A 19,971-nucleotide genomic window follows, 5' to 3' on the forward strand; every position below is an offset into this window, starting at 1 on the left:
CAGGAAGTATAGAAGCTTGCACACCCTACTCCACCCTGTATCAGTGTGCCTGTCCCTTTTAAGTGTCTTCAACATTTCTGTGGGCTCTGTCACTATCTCATCAGTGCTGCATTCCAGGTGGCTCCTCACCCTCAGGACAGAAATGTGGCACCTTGCTTGTCTTGTGTCCTCCTCTGTTTAGTCACTGTCCTCCTGTCCTACCCCTGACTGTCATTGGAGAGGGAAGAATGGGCAGGCTACCCAGGGGAATGTAGATACTAGTCGCCTGTCTTTCCAGTCCACCTTTCAAATGATTTCCCTCTTCTCACCCCAAAATTGCTTTTAAAATTCATACTCTGTAATTTTTTTTTCACTTAGAAAAGTCCATCTAGCTTTGTTTCCCCCCTTTTGTCAGAGGAGCTAGATGATCTCAAAGCTCCCCTTCAGCTCAACATCCCCCAGACTCAGAACATGGAGTTCATCCCACTGTGATAGTGCACCCTGAGATTAGATTCTGAGGGAACTTCCTCTCGCCTCCCAACATCCCAGTGAGGCCCACCCATGGGCCCAAGTAGGGGTTCCCACCCACAAACCACAGCAAAAAAACTGCTCAGGCAGTGGAGCAAGCAGCCATGGCTCCTGCTCTGGTCCTCCTGTCCACCAGCATATGCGCAGAACACCCTCAGGTTCTTTGGGCTGATATTTTGGAGTCTACAACATCCAGCACCATTGCATGATACAAAGCAAAGAGCTCTTGACTTCATGGTGAGACTCTGGTTTCCCTGGGAATAAGATGATAGCAATAGTGGTGCCAGGCCCACCTCCACTTGCAGGGTTGCTGTGAGGATAAAATGAGAAAGTTGATTCTAAGATGCTTTGTAAATTGTGAAGCACATTCCTAGACAGAGGTCTTCTGGCCAGTTTAATCCCTTCTCCTGAATGACTATCTTCTTTTCTGGAGGTGGGAAGATGGAGGAGCAGATGAATCCACATAGATCTGCCAACTCTGGCATCCAGGACCTCATGGGTCCTGATTCTACAGATACAGAAACTGTAACTTTCTTAAAAGCATAACAGGAATTCATGGCAGGTCCGGAATTAGCTCTCAACTCTCTTTGGGTCTTAGAAAGGTCTGCAGGCTCCTCACCTCACTTTGCTAGATCTGGCCTGCCCCAAGTCGATGGTAGGTGTGTTCACATCTGTCTATTCAGGTGTCCCTCCTTGAGGTCACGGCCCTGCTTCTGTTCAGACAGGAAGGTGCTCATCAACTCTACTCAGCTTCCCCAGGCCAAGGGTTCAGAATTGCTTCTCCTGTTCCCTACACCTATCCACACACCCTCTGACTAATGGTTCTCAGCAATCAAATGAAAAATTGAACCTGTAAATTAGTTCATTTGGTCTAGAGTTCCGGGCTTATTCAGCCCCCAAAGTCCTGGCAGAGGAGCCATGGTGGGTTTTCCTAGCCCCATGAATGACTCTGTGGTGCGTTTACCTCTTCTCCCCTTTCAGTGGCTTCTTTAACAAGTTTTCTCAGTGTGCTTGACCATAAGAGGGCCTATGGGGGAGACATGGTATGAATGCTCCACTCTCTGCCCCAGGTGTGCGGAGGACTTGAGGTGTAGTCAGAGCTCCCAAGTGGCTGTGTGGAGTTCAGGCCACTTGGGCTGGTACAGCCTAAAGGACTTTAGTCATGGTGACTGCCTGATGGTTCCAAAATCCTCTCAGCTTTTCCCAGCTTTTCTAGGTTGGCCCCAAGGGCATCATTTCCCTCCATAGCCACCAGATTCCTTCTCTTTTGACAACACACCCCTCCAGACTGGACCATCCTAGTTGCACTGACCTTCCTATCTGCCCTCAAAATGAAACTCTCATGCCTGTGTCCCTTCTTCCTCCCCAACCAACCCATCCAAGCAAGTGACAGTGGTTTCAGGCATTGATCTCTTATTTTAATTAATTTGCTCCATCAAGCAAGTAATATGAACTGGAAAGCTGACTGTGTTTCAGATATTGCATTAAGCACTTGGAAAGCTCTGGAATCTGACTGCATTCAAAAGCAGCCTCACTAGATTTTTGTTAGGGATCTCAGGAAAGCTAATATCTTACACCACAATTTCCTCATCTGTAATATAGGAACCACAAGAATTCCTAACTCATAAAACTAGATTTTTAAAAATATTTTATTTTTTAAAATTGTAATTGGACACAATACCTTTATTTTATTTATTTTTATGTGGTGCTGATGATCGAACCCAGGACCTCACACATGCTAGGTGAGTACTCTACTGCTAAGCCCCAACCCCAGCCCCTCATAAAACTGTTTTGAGATTAGATGGCATAGTATACATAAAGAACTTAAAACAGAATCTAGTGCTTAAGTCATTATCAGGGGCTGGGGATATGGCTCAAGGGGTAACAGGCTCGCCTGGCATGCGCGGGATGCTGGGTTCGATCCTCAACACCACATAAAATAAAATAAAGATGTTGTGTCCACCGAAAACTGAAAAATAAATATTTTTTAAAAATTCTCTCTCTCTCCTCTCTCTCTCTCTCTCTCTCTTTTTAAAAAAAGTCATTATCAGTTCTATTAGTAGTTCTACTACTATTAGTCACTGTCATTAGTAAACACTGGCAATAGTATTAATAAGACAATATTCCATGCCTTCAAGAGGGACTAGGGGAAAGATTGGTAGACATGACCTCGAAGTGTGAGCTGGCCAGCAGGAATGCAGAAGAGTGAGCCTCTGAACTTCCAGTGCAGCAGAGGGAAGATTTCCTGGAGGGGTGACGCGTGAGCCTAAGTACTAGCGGACATAGAGGAAGAGAGACCACTTTAGAAAGAGAGAGACCAACACACAGGGGAGAGAACGGGCGAGGGAGGGAGAGAGAGAACACAGAGGTGTGGAGAGAGATCTCCATCAGAGAGCTGAAGGGATTTGGTCTGCCTGGATCCCAGATGGGGAGGGAAAGTTCCTCAAGAGCTTTGAGGGTGATGTTGAGAAATCTGAACTGAATCTACGGTTGGATCTTAAGCAGGGGAGCAATACAGTCAAATTGGCACTTCAGAAAAATCACTAGTAACCCATTAGAGAAATCAAGGTAGGAAACTGGTTGGGAATTGCCCAAGCAAATAGAGTTTAGTTAAGGCAGGGCCAAAGGACACAGAGAGGAAGGGCCAATTTTAGGAGATTATCAGGAGCTGGACTGGACTAGTGGGCTAAAGGGAAGTAAGGAGGCTACAGAAGCATTGAATAGTTCACAGCTTTTGCCTGGAGTGACTGGGTGGGAAATGTCCTCACTCAGCAAGACCAGAAGTACAGGAAGCAAGGCAGGTATTTTGAGAGGAAGGGGAGAGGGAAGAGGTCCATTCTTAACACACTGGGTCCGAGGTTGGCACAGCAGAAGATTCCAGCAGGTGAAGCCTGCTGTCCACAGTTTCAGGGAGTCCCCTGTCATGAGGGAGAGAGTAGAGTGAGAATAGAAGAGACCCCAAGACAAATTCCTAGGAAGCAACAGCATAGGGATGAGGGGAGCCCATGAAGGGGACTGAGAAGAATACAGACTGGATGGAGAGGTCAGATAATATCAGAGAGGGAGAGAGAGGTTTCGTAACCCAGAAGGAATAGTCAACACACTCAGAGCTGCAAGAGGCCTTGCAAGATAAGAGCAGGAAAGGGTGCCTGGTGCCATCAGAGGGGTAGGTGACAGTAGTGTCAGGAGAATCTGGGGACAGAGGCAGATTGCAGCAAGGAGCTGGGTGGGCAGGAGGTGAAGTAGTAGAAGACAGGTTTGGCTAAGGGGTGGAGTTGAGAGAAAGAGTAGGGGCTAAAGGGGTATGCAGGGTTGAAGAGGGTGAGGGTTGAAGGTGGGTGCAGTTTTATTAAAACAGTGAGTTGTATTTGTGCAAGTAAAAGCTGTAAGAGCTGACTGGGGACAGAGAAGTTTGAAAAACAGGAGAGAGAAGGATGCTGGTGTACAGGTTCCTGAGACAAAGGCTCAGAAAGCAGGTGAATGCAGGAAGAAGTGTCCCATATCAGGGAAGGCAGTGGGTGTCCCACTCCTTACTCTGGGTCCTTCCTCCTGTCTTCTCCTTTCTCTCATCCATGCTTTTCTCCCTAGGCATTCCTCAAAATCTCCTTACTGCCAGAAGCAGTGGTACATTTGCTCCAAGGACTTGTACTTCATTTATTTGGCAGTGCTGAGGATCAAACCCAGGGCCTTACGAATGCTAAGCAAGTACTCTGTCACTGAGCCACATCCTCAGCCCTCTTACTTTTCTTATTAGAATCAAGGTCCTTGCTCATTGGCATTCTGTCCTCTCAGCTATTTCCAAAACTCTGGTATAAATCTTAATGTTTCTTCTTCTATTGTTTTTATTTGAGATTCACATTGGGCCTAGAAGGTCTCATCCCAAACAATGAAACTGACAAAAAAATAAATACAATTAAAGTCATCTCAAGGGTGATATAGAGTGGGATCTGTTTGCATTTAATGTCCAGAGAGTGGCTTTTTGTTTTTTTTAAATATTTAAATATTTTTTTAAATATTTTAAATATTTCACCATTTTTAATACCTTTATTTAATTTATTTATTTTTATATGGTGAGGATAGAACCCAGTGCCTCATGCGTGTGAGGCCAGTGGTCTACCACTGAGCTACAACCCCAGCCCAGAGAGTGACTCTTTGGGATAAAGGAGAGGGCTCAGGTACAGAGCAGGCTCACTGAGGCTTTCTTAGTTGTGGGTGATAGTCCTTCCCACAGAGGTCCACGCCACTTCATCCTCCTGGACACTATGTCAGCTCACCTTTCCTTCGGCTCCCCCACCACAGCACAGCACCTGCCAGAAAATGCCCTACTGCTCAAGAGCCACATGACACTAGGCCCTGATAGTTCCTTGGCTTCTGCACCTCCTCTCAGCCAAGTGACACTGCCAACAAAAACCAAAGGGCAAGTGAGAAAACCAGTTGTGATCTGCCCAGTAAGCAGGCGGCAGTGCAGCAACCCGCCCCACCTTCTGTGTCTCCCAGAGTCTTGGGATGCAAAGGGCAGCAGACACTCCGGGACCAGTTTCCTGAAGCTCCAGTCCATCCAGCTGTTCTGTGGGAAGCAGCCCAGGAGCCCTGAGGCAGCCACCATGGCCCAAGGTAGGGGAGGCTCTTGGGGCTGCTGGAGTGTTAGGGACAAGGACACAGAGAGAATTAGGAAGTCCAGGGGAGAAGGATGGATTCCAAGGAATAAAGAAGTAAATTCAGAGTTGACCTAGGAAGAGAAGGACCCCCAGAATCCTCAGAATTCATTGGTGGTCTGAGAATCAGGAGATAGGCTGGACGCTGACAGGTAAACACACCTGCAAACCAGCATGGCTGCTTCGATAGCTGAATGGGATAAGGCAGAGCCAGGGATTAGGGGGTCTGATTCCTATCCTTTTCTGCTACTAGTTGACCTTTTGTCATTGGGCAAGTCATTTCTCTGATTTCCACCTCCCATGCTTGAAAAATGGAAGGGGTTGGAACACAGTCTTGAAGTTGTCTAGCAACTCTAAAGTTCTTTGGATCTTCATTTCTTCTCTTGTCCTTCATTCCAGAGAGTCTCCTCCTCATTTTAGCTTAGCTCCCCACATCTTCTCTACATCATCCCCTCTCTCTAAAAAGAGCTGTTATGAAGATTCAATGGTTAGTTGAAACCATTTACAGGTATGAACTTTTAATTTGCTCTACAAATGTAACAGCCTCACCTTTGTTGATTTTTGTGTTTAAGTTTTTTAAAATTTTTTTTGTATAATATTTAATTAACAAGGAAATATAAGAATACATAGTTGGAGTAAAATAAAGCAATAATTACAGGTATCCCAATTCTATTTCCAATCTCACCCATCCTCATCTCCAGAGTAAATGCTGTTACCAGTCTTTGGTCTACACATTAACATTACATATATATATTCTATATATATATATACACACATACATATATATATATTCAAGGTAATACAAAATATTAGCATGTGTGGCTTTTTTATATCCATGGTATCATCATATTGTAAACACTTTTCTACAATTTGATTTTTTTTCACTTAACAGTTTATCTTGATGCTCTGTCCATGCCAGTCAGTATCTATAGATCTACCTCAATTTTTCCACTTAGCATAGTATTCCATAGTATGCATATAAGTAATTTATTTATCCAGTTCCCTTCTGATGGACATTTAGGTTGTCTCTAATATCTCAGTTATATAGGCAATGAACTTTGCAATGAACTTCCTTATGTGTGCTTCTTTGTACTCTAGAACAGATATTGAGATCTTCTTTAAAAGATCTTCCTAGAATCTTGTTATTTCCCTGATCATTTTACCTCATTCTACCCTTACCTCAAAGAGAATTAATATGCACAATAGAGAATGAAGGGACTGAAGAATAATCCCCATGCTATGGGTGGAAATTAGCTTGACTCATGAAGTATCCAAAGAATGAGATCTGGCTGCTGTGCTTGCTGAAAGGCAGATGCTGCCACACCTGTTGGGTAGCCTAAGTCATGTGCCCCACCTGAGCTGGAGCCAGTTAGTGCTCCCTGTCTAGTCAACTGGTCTCCCAAAAGGATGAGCTTCTTTTTCTACTACCAGGAAAAAGCTAAGTGTCTTCCCAATGGCACTGTTGTGATGTTCTTTCCAAACAAAGAGTGAAAGACAGCAATAGGTGGCCACTATTGGATAACGGAAAGAACAGTGGACTTGGATTGGGAATCTTGGGTTTAACCTAAGGCAAAACATTTAATCTACCTGAACCTCAATTTTTTGTCTCCAAATGCAGACGGCATAACATTTCATCTTTCTAAGGTAATTGTGAGGATTAAAGGAGATAACTGTCCTAGAGTGTCTAGCACAGTGCCCAACACATAGTAGACAGGCATTGATAAATGCTTATTGAATCTGAAGTCTAAAATAAATGCTGGGTGATTGTGCAAAAGATAGAGAACTCTGTTCAATCTAGCACACATTTCTGAATACCTAAAATGTGCTGATATATGTATACAAATATATATATGTACATACATATATAGGTACAAGTCCCTTATTAGATATATTATTTACAAATGTTTTCTTATATTCCATGGGTGATCTTTTCACTTTATAGTGTTCTTTTTTAATATTTATTTTTTAGTTGTAGTTGGACACAATAACTTTATTTCACTTATTTATTTTTTCATGTGGTGCTGAGGATTGAACCCAGGGTCTCGCACATGCGAGGTGAGCACTCTACTGCTGAGCCACAACCCCAGCTCTTTATAGTGCTCTTGAAGAAAAAAAAACTATTAATTTTTAAATTAACATTGATGAGCTCCAATTTATCTGTTTTCTCTTTTACTGCTTATTGCTTCAGCTGTCATATCCAAGAAAGCATTGCCTGGTCCAAGATCATGGACCATATTTTCTTCCATGGGTTTTTGCTGTTGTGTTTAGGTCTTTGATCCATTTTGAGTTAATTTCTGAATATTGTGAGAGGTAGGCATCCAACTTCTTTTCTTTCACATAGGAAGTCCACTTGTCCTGACATCAGTTTTTGAAAGGAGTATTTCCCCATTAAATCAACTTGACACCTTTGTCAAACATCAATTGATGGGCTGGGGTGGCAGCTCAGTGGTAGAGTGCTTGCCTGGCATGTGTGAAACACTGGGTTCAATCTTCAGCACCACATAAAATAAATAAATAAAATAAGATATTGTGTCCATCTACAGCTAAAAAAATTTTTTATAAAGATCAATTGACAGTAAATATGAGTTTATTTCTAGACTCTCAGTGCTATTCCACTGATATAAGTCCACAACCATATTGCTTTAATTACTTTAGCTTTATTGTAAATTTTAAAATAGGGGAGTATAAGTCCTCTAATTTTGTCTTTCTTTTTAAAATTTGCATTGACTATTATGGAGCCCTTGTATTTAGGATCTGCCTCTTAATTTCTGTAAAATGGTAGTTGGGATTTTGAAGTCATTATATTGAATTTATAGATCAATTTGTCATCTTAATGGTATTATCTTCCAGTCCATGAAATGGAAAAATCTTTCCATTTATTTATTTAGCTGTTCATTTATTTAGGTATTCTTTAATTTTTTCAATTTTGTGTGTGTGTGTGTGTGTGTGTGTGTGCAAGTGAGCACGCGCATTCATGTGCATCTGTGTGTGTGTGGTAGAAGTTTTGCACTTCTTTCAAATTTATTTTTAAGTGTTTCATTCTTCCCATGGGATTATAAATGTAATTTTAAAAATTTATCCTCAGATCACTCATTGCAAGTGTAAGGAAACTATAGCTTTATTTATAATTTGTTTTATTTTACTCTAATTTTAAAATAGTTTTATCCTGCAAATTTGCTGTCCTTTATTTTTATTTATTTATTTTTATGTGGTGCTGAGAATTGAACCCAGTGCTTCACACATGCTAGGCAAGCACTTTACCACTGAGCCACAATCCCAGCCCTGTTTTAGGATTTTTTAAAAGACAAAATTATGTCATCTGTGAATAGAAATAATTTTACTTATCTTTCCAATATGAATGTTTTTAATTTCTTATCCTTGCTTAATTGCCCTGACCAAAATCTCCAATGTTGAATAGATGGCAAGGGTAGATATCTTTGTTCCGTATCTTAGCAGGAAAGCATTCAGTCTTTCATTATTAAATATGGTTGGCTGTGAGGTTTTATTATTACCACTTATCGGTTTGAGGAAACTCCCTTCTAAGTTTGTTGAGCATTTTTATCATAAAAGGGTATTATATTTTATCAAATGTTCTGATTCATTTATTTTTTAAAATCTTATGGCCAAGACAAAACAGCTAGCTATGTCCTTATTGACTTACATCTCGTGGGGGAAAACAGATAAATAAAAAAGAGACTAAGAATTTTACATATATAAAATAACACTTTTTTCAGATATGTGGAAGATGTTTAGTAACTAAAAAGTTGTTGAATAACTCTAGACCATATTAATTATGTCTCAGTAAAAATAATTAAGTATTACAATTTTTAAAAAGTAAGAAAAATATCTGATGTCGATTTTGAAAGTAATAGGATCTCAGTAAAAATTTGTTGATATCAATAAGCATGAACAATAAGCATGACACTTAACATATTGATTGATCAGTCAAGACTTAAGGTAGGTTAAATTAAATGCCATAGATCAGTGGGAGATGGGAATAAGGGTTTGCCAATTGGGGCATGCTTCACGAGGGAGGTAGATCTCAGGACAAGTGGAATTTGGTTAGTGGGGAGGCATTCTGAGGTGGGGCTATAGCAGGAACAAAATGCACAGACAGGTAGCTGCCATATGCTTAGGGCATGGCTGGAGGAGAGGCCCCATGGTGGGAGTGGTGAGAAGTAGCTTTCAAATATAAGTTAGGGCCAGGGTATAAGGGTCAAGTAAAGGAGTTTTCCTTTTTAATGTGGTAGATGTAAGGGATCTTTGAACTTTTAAAGCCAAAGGATGGCATGAGAAACTGTCTTGAGGAAAGATAATCGGGTGATATGTTAAGGGAAGGTGGTGGGGAGAGACACAGGAGGCAGAAGGCCCCTTTGGAGGCTGGTACTCACTAGGAATGAGGTGAGGAGAGAGGAATTCCGTGCATGTGGAAAGGGACAGTTCTCCTCCATGGTCAAACAAGAAGTCAAAAACAGGGCCCTCTGGGAGAGCCACTCTCTGAGAACAGTGAATTCAGTTTAGCAGAAAGTCCTAAAGGCTGAGAGTGAAACTTTCTTTGACTTTCCTCAGCATTCAAGCTCCCAGACTTTGGGCACATTGGCATTGGTGGTGGTCAGAGAGCCAACAAATTGTTAAAAGTAAGGCAGCTAATCTAGGGACAGTTATTCCAGGGGAAGCTGACCCAGGGACTTGCCCCCAGGTTTGGAGGCTAGTATACAAACAAGTAAGACTGTTAACTTGAATCCAAGAAAGTGCATCTTAGAGTAAATTGGAAGACATGCTGGACTGCCATCAAACTTGGAAGCAATCAAACTTGGATGGGTCTACAAAAGAAGTTAGAGGTAGAAAATCATTCACATCCAGCTGTGCAGGGATAGAAATTCAGAGAAAATGGAAGAGGAAGGAAGGAAGAGGAACTCACATTCATGGAGCCTTGGTAATCCTCAAATCTAAACTTTCAGACTGGTATTATATATTCTCTTTCACCGACATGGAAACAGGTGTTGAGAGGCCAAGTTACTTTCTCAAATTTGCACAATTAGTAAGTAATAAACAGGATTGGACCAAGCTCCACAACCTTTCCTTTTGTCTGTCCCTGGCTGCCCCATCACAGGGCTGGAGGTGGACCTCACAGACCTCCAGAGCTACCAGAACAATGTGCGGCACCACACAGAGGAGATCAGCATTGACCAGCTCATTGTTCGCCGGGGCCAGGCCTTCAACATCACCCTGTACTTTAGGAACCGGGGCTTCCAGCCAGGCCTGGACAACATCATCTTTGTGACTGAGACTGGTAAGGACCTCAGCTGGCTCCCAGGGTGTGTGAATGTGTGTGTGTGTGTGTGTGTGTGTGTTGGGGGAACTTTGTGTAGTTACCTCTGGGAGGTAACCACAGAGGGTGTCAGCTCTATTTCCCCCCAGGACCCCTGCCAGAGCTAGCTAAAGGGACTCGGGCAGTATTCAGCCTGGCAAGCCGTGGTGGCCCCAGCCCCTGGATCGCCTCTCTGGAGACCAATGGGGCCACATCCCTAGAAGTGAGCCTGTGTCCCCCACCCATGGCAGCTGTGGGTCGGTACCTACTGAAAGTTCGTATCGAATCCTTCCAAGGGCCTGTCACAGCCTATCTGCTTGGAGAGTTCATCCTGCTCTTTAATCCCTGGTGTACAGGTAAGGCAGGTGCCCATGAAAGGCTCCTTCATCTCTGTCTGTCTGTCCTGCTATAGAAAGCCAAGCTTGAGGGTTTCCTGACCCTGCTCCTACCACCTACAATTATCCTAAAATCCCAGGTACTCAGCATCCACCCCCCACTGTCAACAACCAGGACAGGGAGACCTTGTTACTTATTTAGAATTTAAAAATTATGAACCAAATAATCTTTACTTAAATAGAAAACTATTGTAATTAAATTGGACCAATGTTAACACCTACCTTCATCATACATTTTTGAAGTTGATTTGAGATTTCTCATTTTAAAAGTAATAAGCACACTATCCATTTGATGAATGAAGTAAAGGGTAAAACTGAAAGATACAGAGAGAAAAGAAGAGGGAGGGAGGAAAGAAGAGAGAGAAAGAGGGGAAAAGGAAAGGGAAAGGGAGGAAAGGAGAGAAAGGTATAAGGTGAAAAGTTAAAACTTCCAATCCCAGGCTGGGGTTGTGGCTCAGTAGTAGAACCTCGCCTAGCATGTACAAGGCCCTGGGTTTGATCCTCAGCACTACATAAAAATAAATAAAATAAAGATATTGTGTCAAACTGCAACTAAAAACTAAAATATTTTAAAAAATTTCTGCTCCATTCTCTAGCAGAAACCTGTTAACATTGTCTTGTGTAGCCTTACAAAATATTCTATAATTAATCAAATATGTGTATGTATGTGCCTGTATGTGTGATTCTATAATACATTCCACAAGCAGGATTATATAATACCTAGCAGTCTCCAACTTGCTTTCCTCATGTCAGCATTCAACATTGAAAATATCCAATTCCTAACATTTTATTTCTTTTTTTTTAACTTAGAAATCCTCTATGAGTAGATCAGCATACTTTTATTTTATTTATTTATTTTTTATGTGGTGCTAAGTATTGAACCCAGTGCCTCACATGTGTTAGACAAGTGCTCTGTCACTGAGCACAGCCCCAGCCCCATCCTACCAGAACATTTTTCTTAACAATCATTTCACTACTTGGATGCACCACATGTTTATTTCCAGGCATTTTGGCTATTTGCAATTTTTCTCTTATACAAACAAAGCCACAGTGAATATGCCAATATCCTATCCCATAAGCCTTGTCCTCCAAATCTACCCAGGTGTAGAGATAGATGCTTAGCCAGACATAAGGACACTGTGGGCAGAATAAAGCACAGGGCAGCAGGAGATAGTGGGAAGAAGGGCGAGAAGTCTTGACAGTGGAGAATGGTCCTGTCTGCTTTGGGTAGAGGCCAGAAAAGCTTCTGACTAGAGGATGATCCCCTTCCTACCTTCCTGTCATTGAATGGCTCAGGACCATCACTGACATACTAGGTAAAGAGGCATGCTCCTGGAGCAAGGAGGGCCAGTTGTCTGTCTTCTGCATATGTGTCTGTTTCTCTCTGTATATCTCTCTCTGTCTCTTTCTCTCTAACACACACACATACCCCCTCTTCAGATCTCCAAGACTGTGGGCTTCAGGCATGTAATGAGGACCTATCTGAGCTGAGGAAAGACTGCGGGGCTTCTCTCCTGAGCTTAGACTGCACCCAGATTCCAGGGAGACCCAGTACTGGGGTAATGACTGGTGGGACCTGCAGTTGGGACTGACAGCTGCCTATCACTGTGCCTCATATATTGACTGGAAATCTCCACTCTGTGATTCAAGGATGTATGTGATCTCACCATGAATCTATAGCTTCTCACCCCACTGTTCAAACCCTTGATAAAACACATCTCAGCAAGGAGTTCTCCTACACCAGCATCCTGTTAGGTTGTGTCTGAGACTCCCTCCAACAAGGGCAGGATGCTCCTTCACCTCAGGCTCAGGTAGCATCTCCAGACAGGTCCAGAATACTGCAAAGGGGACACCTGCTCCCCTGGCCTTTTGTTTGTTTAAGCAGCCTTTAACTTTAAAAGATAATTTTTTATATCACTAAAAATAACACATTCATTTGGGAAAATCTGGAGAATACCAATAGGCAAAAAGGAAAACAAAAACAATTACCATTAACATGTTTTAGAATAGGCTTCAAAATCCTTTCCTCATATATGTGTATATGTTTAACAAAAATCAATGAATGCTGTACATGTTATTTTATAACCTATTTTAGTTTAACATATCACATGTAGATTTCCACGTCCATATATCCAAATTTGCCCCTTTCAATTAATTCTATAGAGAATCCTGTGGTGGAGATGCAATGAAGCTATTTGACCAGTCCCCAAGAACAGCATTGTGATTGTTTCCAGCTTTTCAGTCCTATAAGCACTCAGATGAGCTACCTACTGTCTAAATCTTGGTTCACAAGCTGAATACTTCCTTTAGATGAAATTCCTAAAACAGGAAGGATGAGGTCAACGCCAACCCTTAAATTTCTACTTGCTCTTTTCCAACCAGGATTCGTTGAAAATAACAGAAAACACAGAATATGGAGTTGCGTGGGCTCTGTGCTCAGATTCCAGCTTTGTATTTACATATAACTTGGGCAAGTTACTTAATCACTTGTCAGGTTTTTTCAATCTTCAAATGGGACTAGGGTGTAAATGTGTTTTGGAAACCCAGAAATTTCACCAAAGGTAAATTTTTATTATTCCACCTCAAGTTCATATTGAGCCTGTTGCTGATGTTGGGGATGTCGTCTCCCAAGACCCACCCCTGCTTGTGCCCCTCATGGTATCTCCAGGTGCCCTCCCCAGAGCTCAGTTTCCAGGGGATCATGAGGGACACGAATGGGACGGGAAAGACAAGATAACTTTTCTGTTTTGTGCCCTCCTGCTTTGAATCTTAGGGGACGCTGTTTACCTGGACAGTGAGCCCCAAAGGCAGGAGTATGTTATGAATGATTATGGCTTCATCTACCAAGGGAACAAGAACTGGATCCGCCCGTGCCCCTGGAACTATGGACAGGTGAGTCTCAGCCCATCTAGGCCCGGGCTTGTGGGGAGAGAGGGGGGAGCAGGAGTGGGGTGAACTGCAGAGTGATACTAACTAAATGGCAGCAGCAAGGGGTAAGATGGACCCCAGGTTGCTAGTGGAACCATAGGAAGGTGGAAGGTCCATTCTGTGCTGCTCATAGTTTCCCTTGGACAACAAGATCTAAAGGGAAAAGGCAGATAAGAGCACACCAGGTGGTCCACTGAGTGTGAGGGTGAGAATGAAGGGGACATGATCACAATGGCAATGATGGTGCCTGGCATTTTGTTTTTTAAACTTATGTTTCCTGTGGGATTCTATTTTCCACTCTCTCGCTTCATCATTACAACTCTTGGTGATACACTAATGCAAACTTGCCTTTGAACATCTCAGCCAGAAGTTGTGCTGATAAGCAGCAATGCATCTCCCTCCACATGACTATTATCTTTTTATTTTTTTTATTTCAATGATAGATCTTTTCATTATAAAAGTAGTACATGATTGCTTAAAAAAAAACTTGCAAAGAAATATTGCAAAAATAGACACGTAGAACACAGAGGTCATCCCAAGCACTGTCACCAGCTTGGTGTATGTTCCTCTACACTTTTTCTACACATATTTAAAAATGTGATTTCATATATAAATAGCATCCTATTTGTTGCCAGGCTTGAAAACTAAAGACCTCCTCTCATTTAAAGCTCAACCTCCCAGCAGGTGCTCTAGGAAGTCCAAGGCCAGGCCAGGGAAGAGGGTTCTCTAGGCTGAGCCTAGGTGCTAGGAGCACTTAGGGATAGAGAGGATCAGTCTCTGGCTTCTCAGAAGGGGTGTCAGCTGGGATACCCTGGGAGTTCTCCAGAAAGGTCTTGTCAGCTGTATATGGGTTCCTCTCCTGAACTTTCCCTGATAGAACTCCAATACACATGGCCTTCAGGCCCAATCAGGGCCCAGGTGACTACAACTAAGAAGGAGACAGCAGCCTCCACTGGCCACAACTAATTTCCCTAACTTCTCACTCAGCTAGGGTATTTGGGGATTTCAGAGAGCCCTGGAGAAGAGTTGACTATCATCTGTGAGATGCAGAAGCAAGGAGTTACTGCTTTCGGAGCCCTGGTTTCCTCCCTGTCTGTCTCTCTTCTTCAGTAAACTTATACTGAATGTGGGTTCAGTGCCAGGCAAGGTGCTAAGAGAGACAAAATACGATGCCTGATCTCACAGTGTAATGGGGCCACCACACACACACACACACACACACACACAACAGGTCACATATCTTGCAAAAGGATAAGTGAAGACTGACAGGTGCAGATGTTCTGAGGATCAGGAGGAAGGCTGTTGAGAGTGACAGTGCTTGAGCTAAATTGGCCAAGTGAAGGCAGAGGGAACGCATAAGCAAAGACACCTGTGCTTATTGCCCACTGTTTAAAGGAATACATTGCATTCATTTACACTCATTCAACAAAGATGTATGGAGTCTCTCCTATGTGCTGGACAAACTGTGCCAAGTCTGGGGTCCAGAGTTATATGAAGAGCTGGAAAGAGACAGTGAGTACAGTTAGGCAAGAAGGATGGACCTCAACTATGGCATCTACTGAATCTGATGGGAGCAGGCACTCTTCCAGGGCTAAAGACCTATCCCCAAGTTCAGGCTCAGGAAAGACTCAGAGGAAGTGACATCACACTAAGCCTGAAGGGTGAGGAGGATCCAGGCTTCCTTGAGTGGGAAGTTCTGTAACTCACATGTACGGTAGAGCCCCACTGAGTTGTGGGTGCCATGACAGGTTAGCATCATGACCTCAGCATGGCTTCCAGTGATAATCTGGGCTGTGAAGTGAGTGTGGAAGAAGAAGAAACATGGTTTTAGTAAGAGTATCCCAGCAGATCCAGAATAAAGGGGCAAACAGACTTTTTTGCCAGCCCAACTCACTGGGAAAACCCAACAGTAGCAACCATCACTTCAAAATGAAGGAGGAAGGATTTGACTTGCAGGACATACATTCCAAGTGGGTTATAACCCCAGAGCTTTGGAAACCCACACCCGCCTGGAAGGCAGTCAATGGTTTTCTGTTTGAAAGTCACCTTCCAAACTGGTTTGTATTCCACAAACACACTCCTTTGGAGAGCTGGACCATGTATGTCTTTACACATCCTCACATGCCAAGCACAGGCACCTCCCTTCTCTGCACTTCCTCTTGCAGTTTGAAGAAAATATCATACACATCTGCCTGAAACTTCTAGACAAGAGCCTGAACTTCCAGATCGACTCTGCCATAGACTGTGCCCTGCGTGGAAGCCCCGTCTACATCAGCAGAGTGGTGTGTGCCATGGTGAGGTCCCTGGTGTGCCCAGGGAGGGAGGAAACTGTGCAGGGCCTCCCTTGCCCTCTCACAGTTGCCTCCTGCAGGGGTGGAATAGAATCAAAGCCATTTGGGTTAAGACTGATGCCAAAATGTGAGTAACAAGTTTTCTCAACTGAGCTCTGAAGTAGCTAAGCATGGCTCATCACCTCTGTTATTTCCAAATTGCATGTTTTGGGAAAAGCTGATTGTCACTCCAGTTTGAGAAATTATCTTGTTGTTTCTAAATTTCCTTTGTCCTGAAATATTTTTTAAAGTACTCAGAGCCAAGCTCCAGCTTTGCAAGAGGTAGAAACAAATTAATAAACTAAAAGTGGAGGACAAGTCTGAACAGTGGCCTCCCACCTTTACCCCTTCCCCAGCGGATCTGGAAGATCTTCAGTGAAATAAGGTCAAAAGTCTCCTTTGGCCATGTTTGGTGGTGCACACCTGTAATCCCAGTGGCTCAGGAGGTTGAGACAGGAGGATTGCAACTTCAAAGCTAGCCTCAGCAACTTAGCGAGGCCCTAAGCAACTCGGCAAGACCCTGTCTCTAAATAAAATACAAACAGGGCTGGGGATGTGGCTCAGTGATTGAGTGTCCCTGAGTCCAATCCCTGGTACCAAAAAAAAAAAAAAAAAAAAANGGAAAACATGTTTTTAATGTTTCTATCTATGACTTCTCTTCAGATTAATAGCAATGATGACAATGGGGTGCTCAATGGAAACTGGAGTGAGAATTACACAGATGGTGTCAACCCTGCAGAGTGGACTGGCAGTGTAGCCATCCTGAAGCAGTGGCATGCCACAGGCTGCCAGCCAGTGCGCTATGGACAGTGCTGGGTCTTTGCAGCAGTCATGTGCACAGGTAGGAAAGAGCCCCAGGGAAAGGGCCCCAGGTATAATAGTTCACTTAAGAGTTCTCCGAACTCTTCTTATATCAGTTTCAAAATTCCCACCAAGGGATGTTTGGAAGGAAACCCTTTCCACTAATGGAAATGTCTCATCCCTGACCATATGTTTCACAAATCTGGGCTTACTCCAGATGATAGTTTTGAAGTGAAACTCACACACATCCCAAGACTTGGCTCCCATCCATTCTTCTGAGCTCAGGAAGCCTAACGATATTCCTAAGAGTCTAGCTGGGAATTGACCAGGTACAAAAGAGAGTGAGAGTGAGATGAAAGAATAAGTAATTAGAACTCTAACACACTGAATTGTGCCCTTTTGGAGCACAGAGAATGGGCTTAGTGAAGATATGCTCATGGGAGGGAAATGTGCATCTGAGCAGTGTTTTAGACCATGGAGCTAGAACAAGATGGTACCCCAGTAAAATTATCTTTAATTTGGAGTTGTCATAAAGTCAAAGGGAATTGGAGGCCTGACTGAAGCCAGGGAGTTAGGGAATGGAAGCAAAATGGAGATCAGCTTTTCAGAGAGAGAGAGAGAGAGAGAGAGAGAGAGAGAATAGTACATTAATAGAAGAAAAGATAAAAAGTACATACAGGGCAAATAAGGAAAATGGAAGTTGTGTGGTGCGTGGCAAGAGGAACAAGCAGAAGGATGAGATGGGGAGGAAATCTTGAGGGAAGTAACATCTAGAAATGAGTAATGAGTCACATGCTGGAGGTGACAGGAGGATGCCTTCTGCCCCACCCAGGGCCACGCTCCTGCTCTTGGTCCTCACCCTCCCTCTGCTTCCGTGTCCAGACCAGCTCCAAGCCTGTTGAAACACGCATATCCATATACCTGATTTGGTCACAATTGGTAAGTTATTATTTATGTTAGCTGGAGAAAAAGACCAAGTAAGGCTTTCACTCATAGGACTCTCTAGTAGAATCCAGGGAGACAAGATTGGCCTACAACTTGGTTTGTTGAAGGCTCAGGACTTCTGTGTAGAATTCCCTGTGTGACAGGATTGGTGTAGTCTGTGAGCATATGAATGCTATCTCTGGGCTCTCGAAGGAATATGACAGTTTTGGAGGAATCCCAGAGAGCCCCAGGCTTCTGAACAGACAGGCACAGGAAGGTCTCTGTTAACACTGACAGAAAGTGACTTTAGAATGAGTTGATGATGATGAAATCCCAAGCTTATTCCTCCTTTGCAGCTGCAAAGCCTGACCTTGAGTTGGATGTTTTGATGGCCCAGAGATAAGAAGCAGATAACTCAACAGCTTTTGTATCAAAAGTCAGGGAGCTGGCAAGGTGGTGCACACCTGTAATCCCAGCAGCTCAGGAGGCTGAGGCAGGAGGCTCAGGAGTTCAAAACCACCCTCAGCAACAGCGAGGCCCTAAGCAACTCAGTGAGACCCTGTCTCTAAAGAAAATACAAAATAGGGCTGAGGATGTGGCTCAGTGGTTGAGTGCCCCTGAGTTCAATTCCCAGTACCAAAAAAAAAAAAAAAAAGTCATAGAGATTGGGGTGAAGTGGGAGGTCTGAGTCATTCAGAAAGCAGACACAAAACTGACAGGCAGAAAATGGATCGTATGCAAGATAAAGAGGAACCTTCTGGTATGTGGAAAACCCAAGAGCCTAATGTGCCAGGAGCGTGTGTTTAGAGGGAGAGAGACGGGTTTGGGTGTGGTTGTCTGGAACTGGGTGATGAGAGAGGTGGAGCCAGTAGATGGAGATTATGCAATGATGGCAGGCCAATTAAAATGTTTATGAGAATCATGGCCCTTCAGTGACTTTGGAACAAAGAGCTGGGCAAAGGTGTTCTAATGTGGCCTAGTTCGGTAGCAGCTTAGTCACTACCAGCCTTCCCCAAAAGGACCACTGATATCATATATCATCCAGTAACAATTAGTGAGTTCTTATTCTCTGCCAGGTTCTGTGTTTCAAGTACTCTTAGATATAATGATGGGAAGGATCAGCCTGTCCTCCATAAAAGTTAAAGATAAGAATTTAGTTAAATTCTTTAACCCAAAATAGCTGTCTTAGTATGTCTTTTAAAAATACATTATTATAAAGGAAAATGAGAAAAAATTAAATTCATTATTATTATTCCATAGCCACCATAACTAATGTTTATTGGGAACTTCCTTTGTGCCTTTAACTAGTTAAAACCTTGAGAACCTAGAACAATGAAGAAGCATAGGAACTCTGGAGACAGACTGCTTGGGGTTAGTCTCCTTTATCCATAGAGGTTACATTCCAAAGTCCCCAGTGGATATCTGAAACCATGGATAATTCTGAATCCTAGACATCTGTACTATGTTTTTTCCTATGGGTATTTACCTATGATAAATTTACCTATGATAAACATTACACTTGGCATGGTAAGAAATAGGGGCTGAGGCTGGAGCTCAGCATTAGAGTGCTCGCCTAGCATGTTCGAGGCCCTAGGTTCGATCCTCAGCATCTCATAAAAATAAAATAAAGGTATTGTGTCAACTAAATAAACAAAATATTTAAAAAGATATTAACAACAATAATAAAATAGAACATCCAGGCATAGTGGTGCATGCCCGTAATCCCAGCAGTTTGGGAAGCTGAGGCAGGAAGATTGCAAGTTCAAAGCCAGCCTCAGCAACTAAGAGAGGCTCTAAGCAACTTAGTGAGACCCTGTCTCAAAACAAAAAATAAAAAGGGTTAGGGATGTGGTTCAGTGATTAAGTGCCCCTGTATTAAATCCCCAGGGTGTGTATGTAAATATATATATGAACATATGTATATATATGAACAATTATAACAATATACCATAATAAAATCACCAGAATCATTATTCTCATGATTTTCAAAATAAGGGTCACTTGAACAAGCACCATGATAGGTGATCTTGTAACCTAGAAGGATGTTAAATGACTCATAATGGTTGATAGTACATACAGTGTGGACATATTGGACTAAGGGATGATTCATGTCCTAGGCA

The 19,971-nt window shown here is 42.9% G+C and overlaps 1 protein-coding gene across 4 annotated transcripts in view; it reads left to right on the forward strand.

Moving 5' to 3' along the window:
• The first annotated feature begins 4,934 nt into the window (after positions 1-4,934).
• Tgm5 (transglutaminase 5) overlaps positions 4,935-19,971 on the forward strand; it is a 41,298-nt gene continuing 26,261 nt past the window's right edge. Inside the window, exons 1-6 of one of the 4 annotated variants that reach the window (XM_048793071.1) lie at positions 4,935-5,121; positions 10,276-10,455; positions 10,584-10,829; positions 13,642-13,760; positions 15,962-16,078; positions 16,790-16,967. In XM_048793071.1, the coding sequence (XP_048649028.1) occupies positions 5,112-5,121; positions 10,276-10,455; positions 10,584-10,829; positions 13,642-13,760; positions 15,962-16,078; positions 16,790-16,967 (850 nt within the window). In that variant the 5' untranslated portion in view covers positions 4,935-5,111. Of the gene's footprint in view, positions 5,122-10,275; positions 10,456-10,583; positions 10,830-13,641; positions 13,761-15,961; positions 16,091-16,789; positions 16,968-19,971 lie in introns of all 4 variants that reach the window. The other 3 variants (XM_048793070.1, XM_048793072.1, XM_048793073.1) reach the window with 3 other exon arrangements.

This window comes from Marmota marmota, unplaced genomic scaffold (genome assembly GCF_001458135.2).
Source record: "Marmota marmota marmota unplaced genomic scaffold, marMar, whole genome shotgun sequence".
Classification (NCBI taxonomy): domain Eukaryota; kingdom Metazoa; phylum Chordata; class Mammalia; order Rodentia; family Sciuridae; genus Marmota; species Marmota marmota.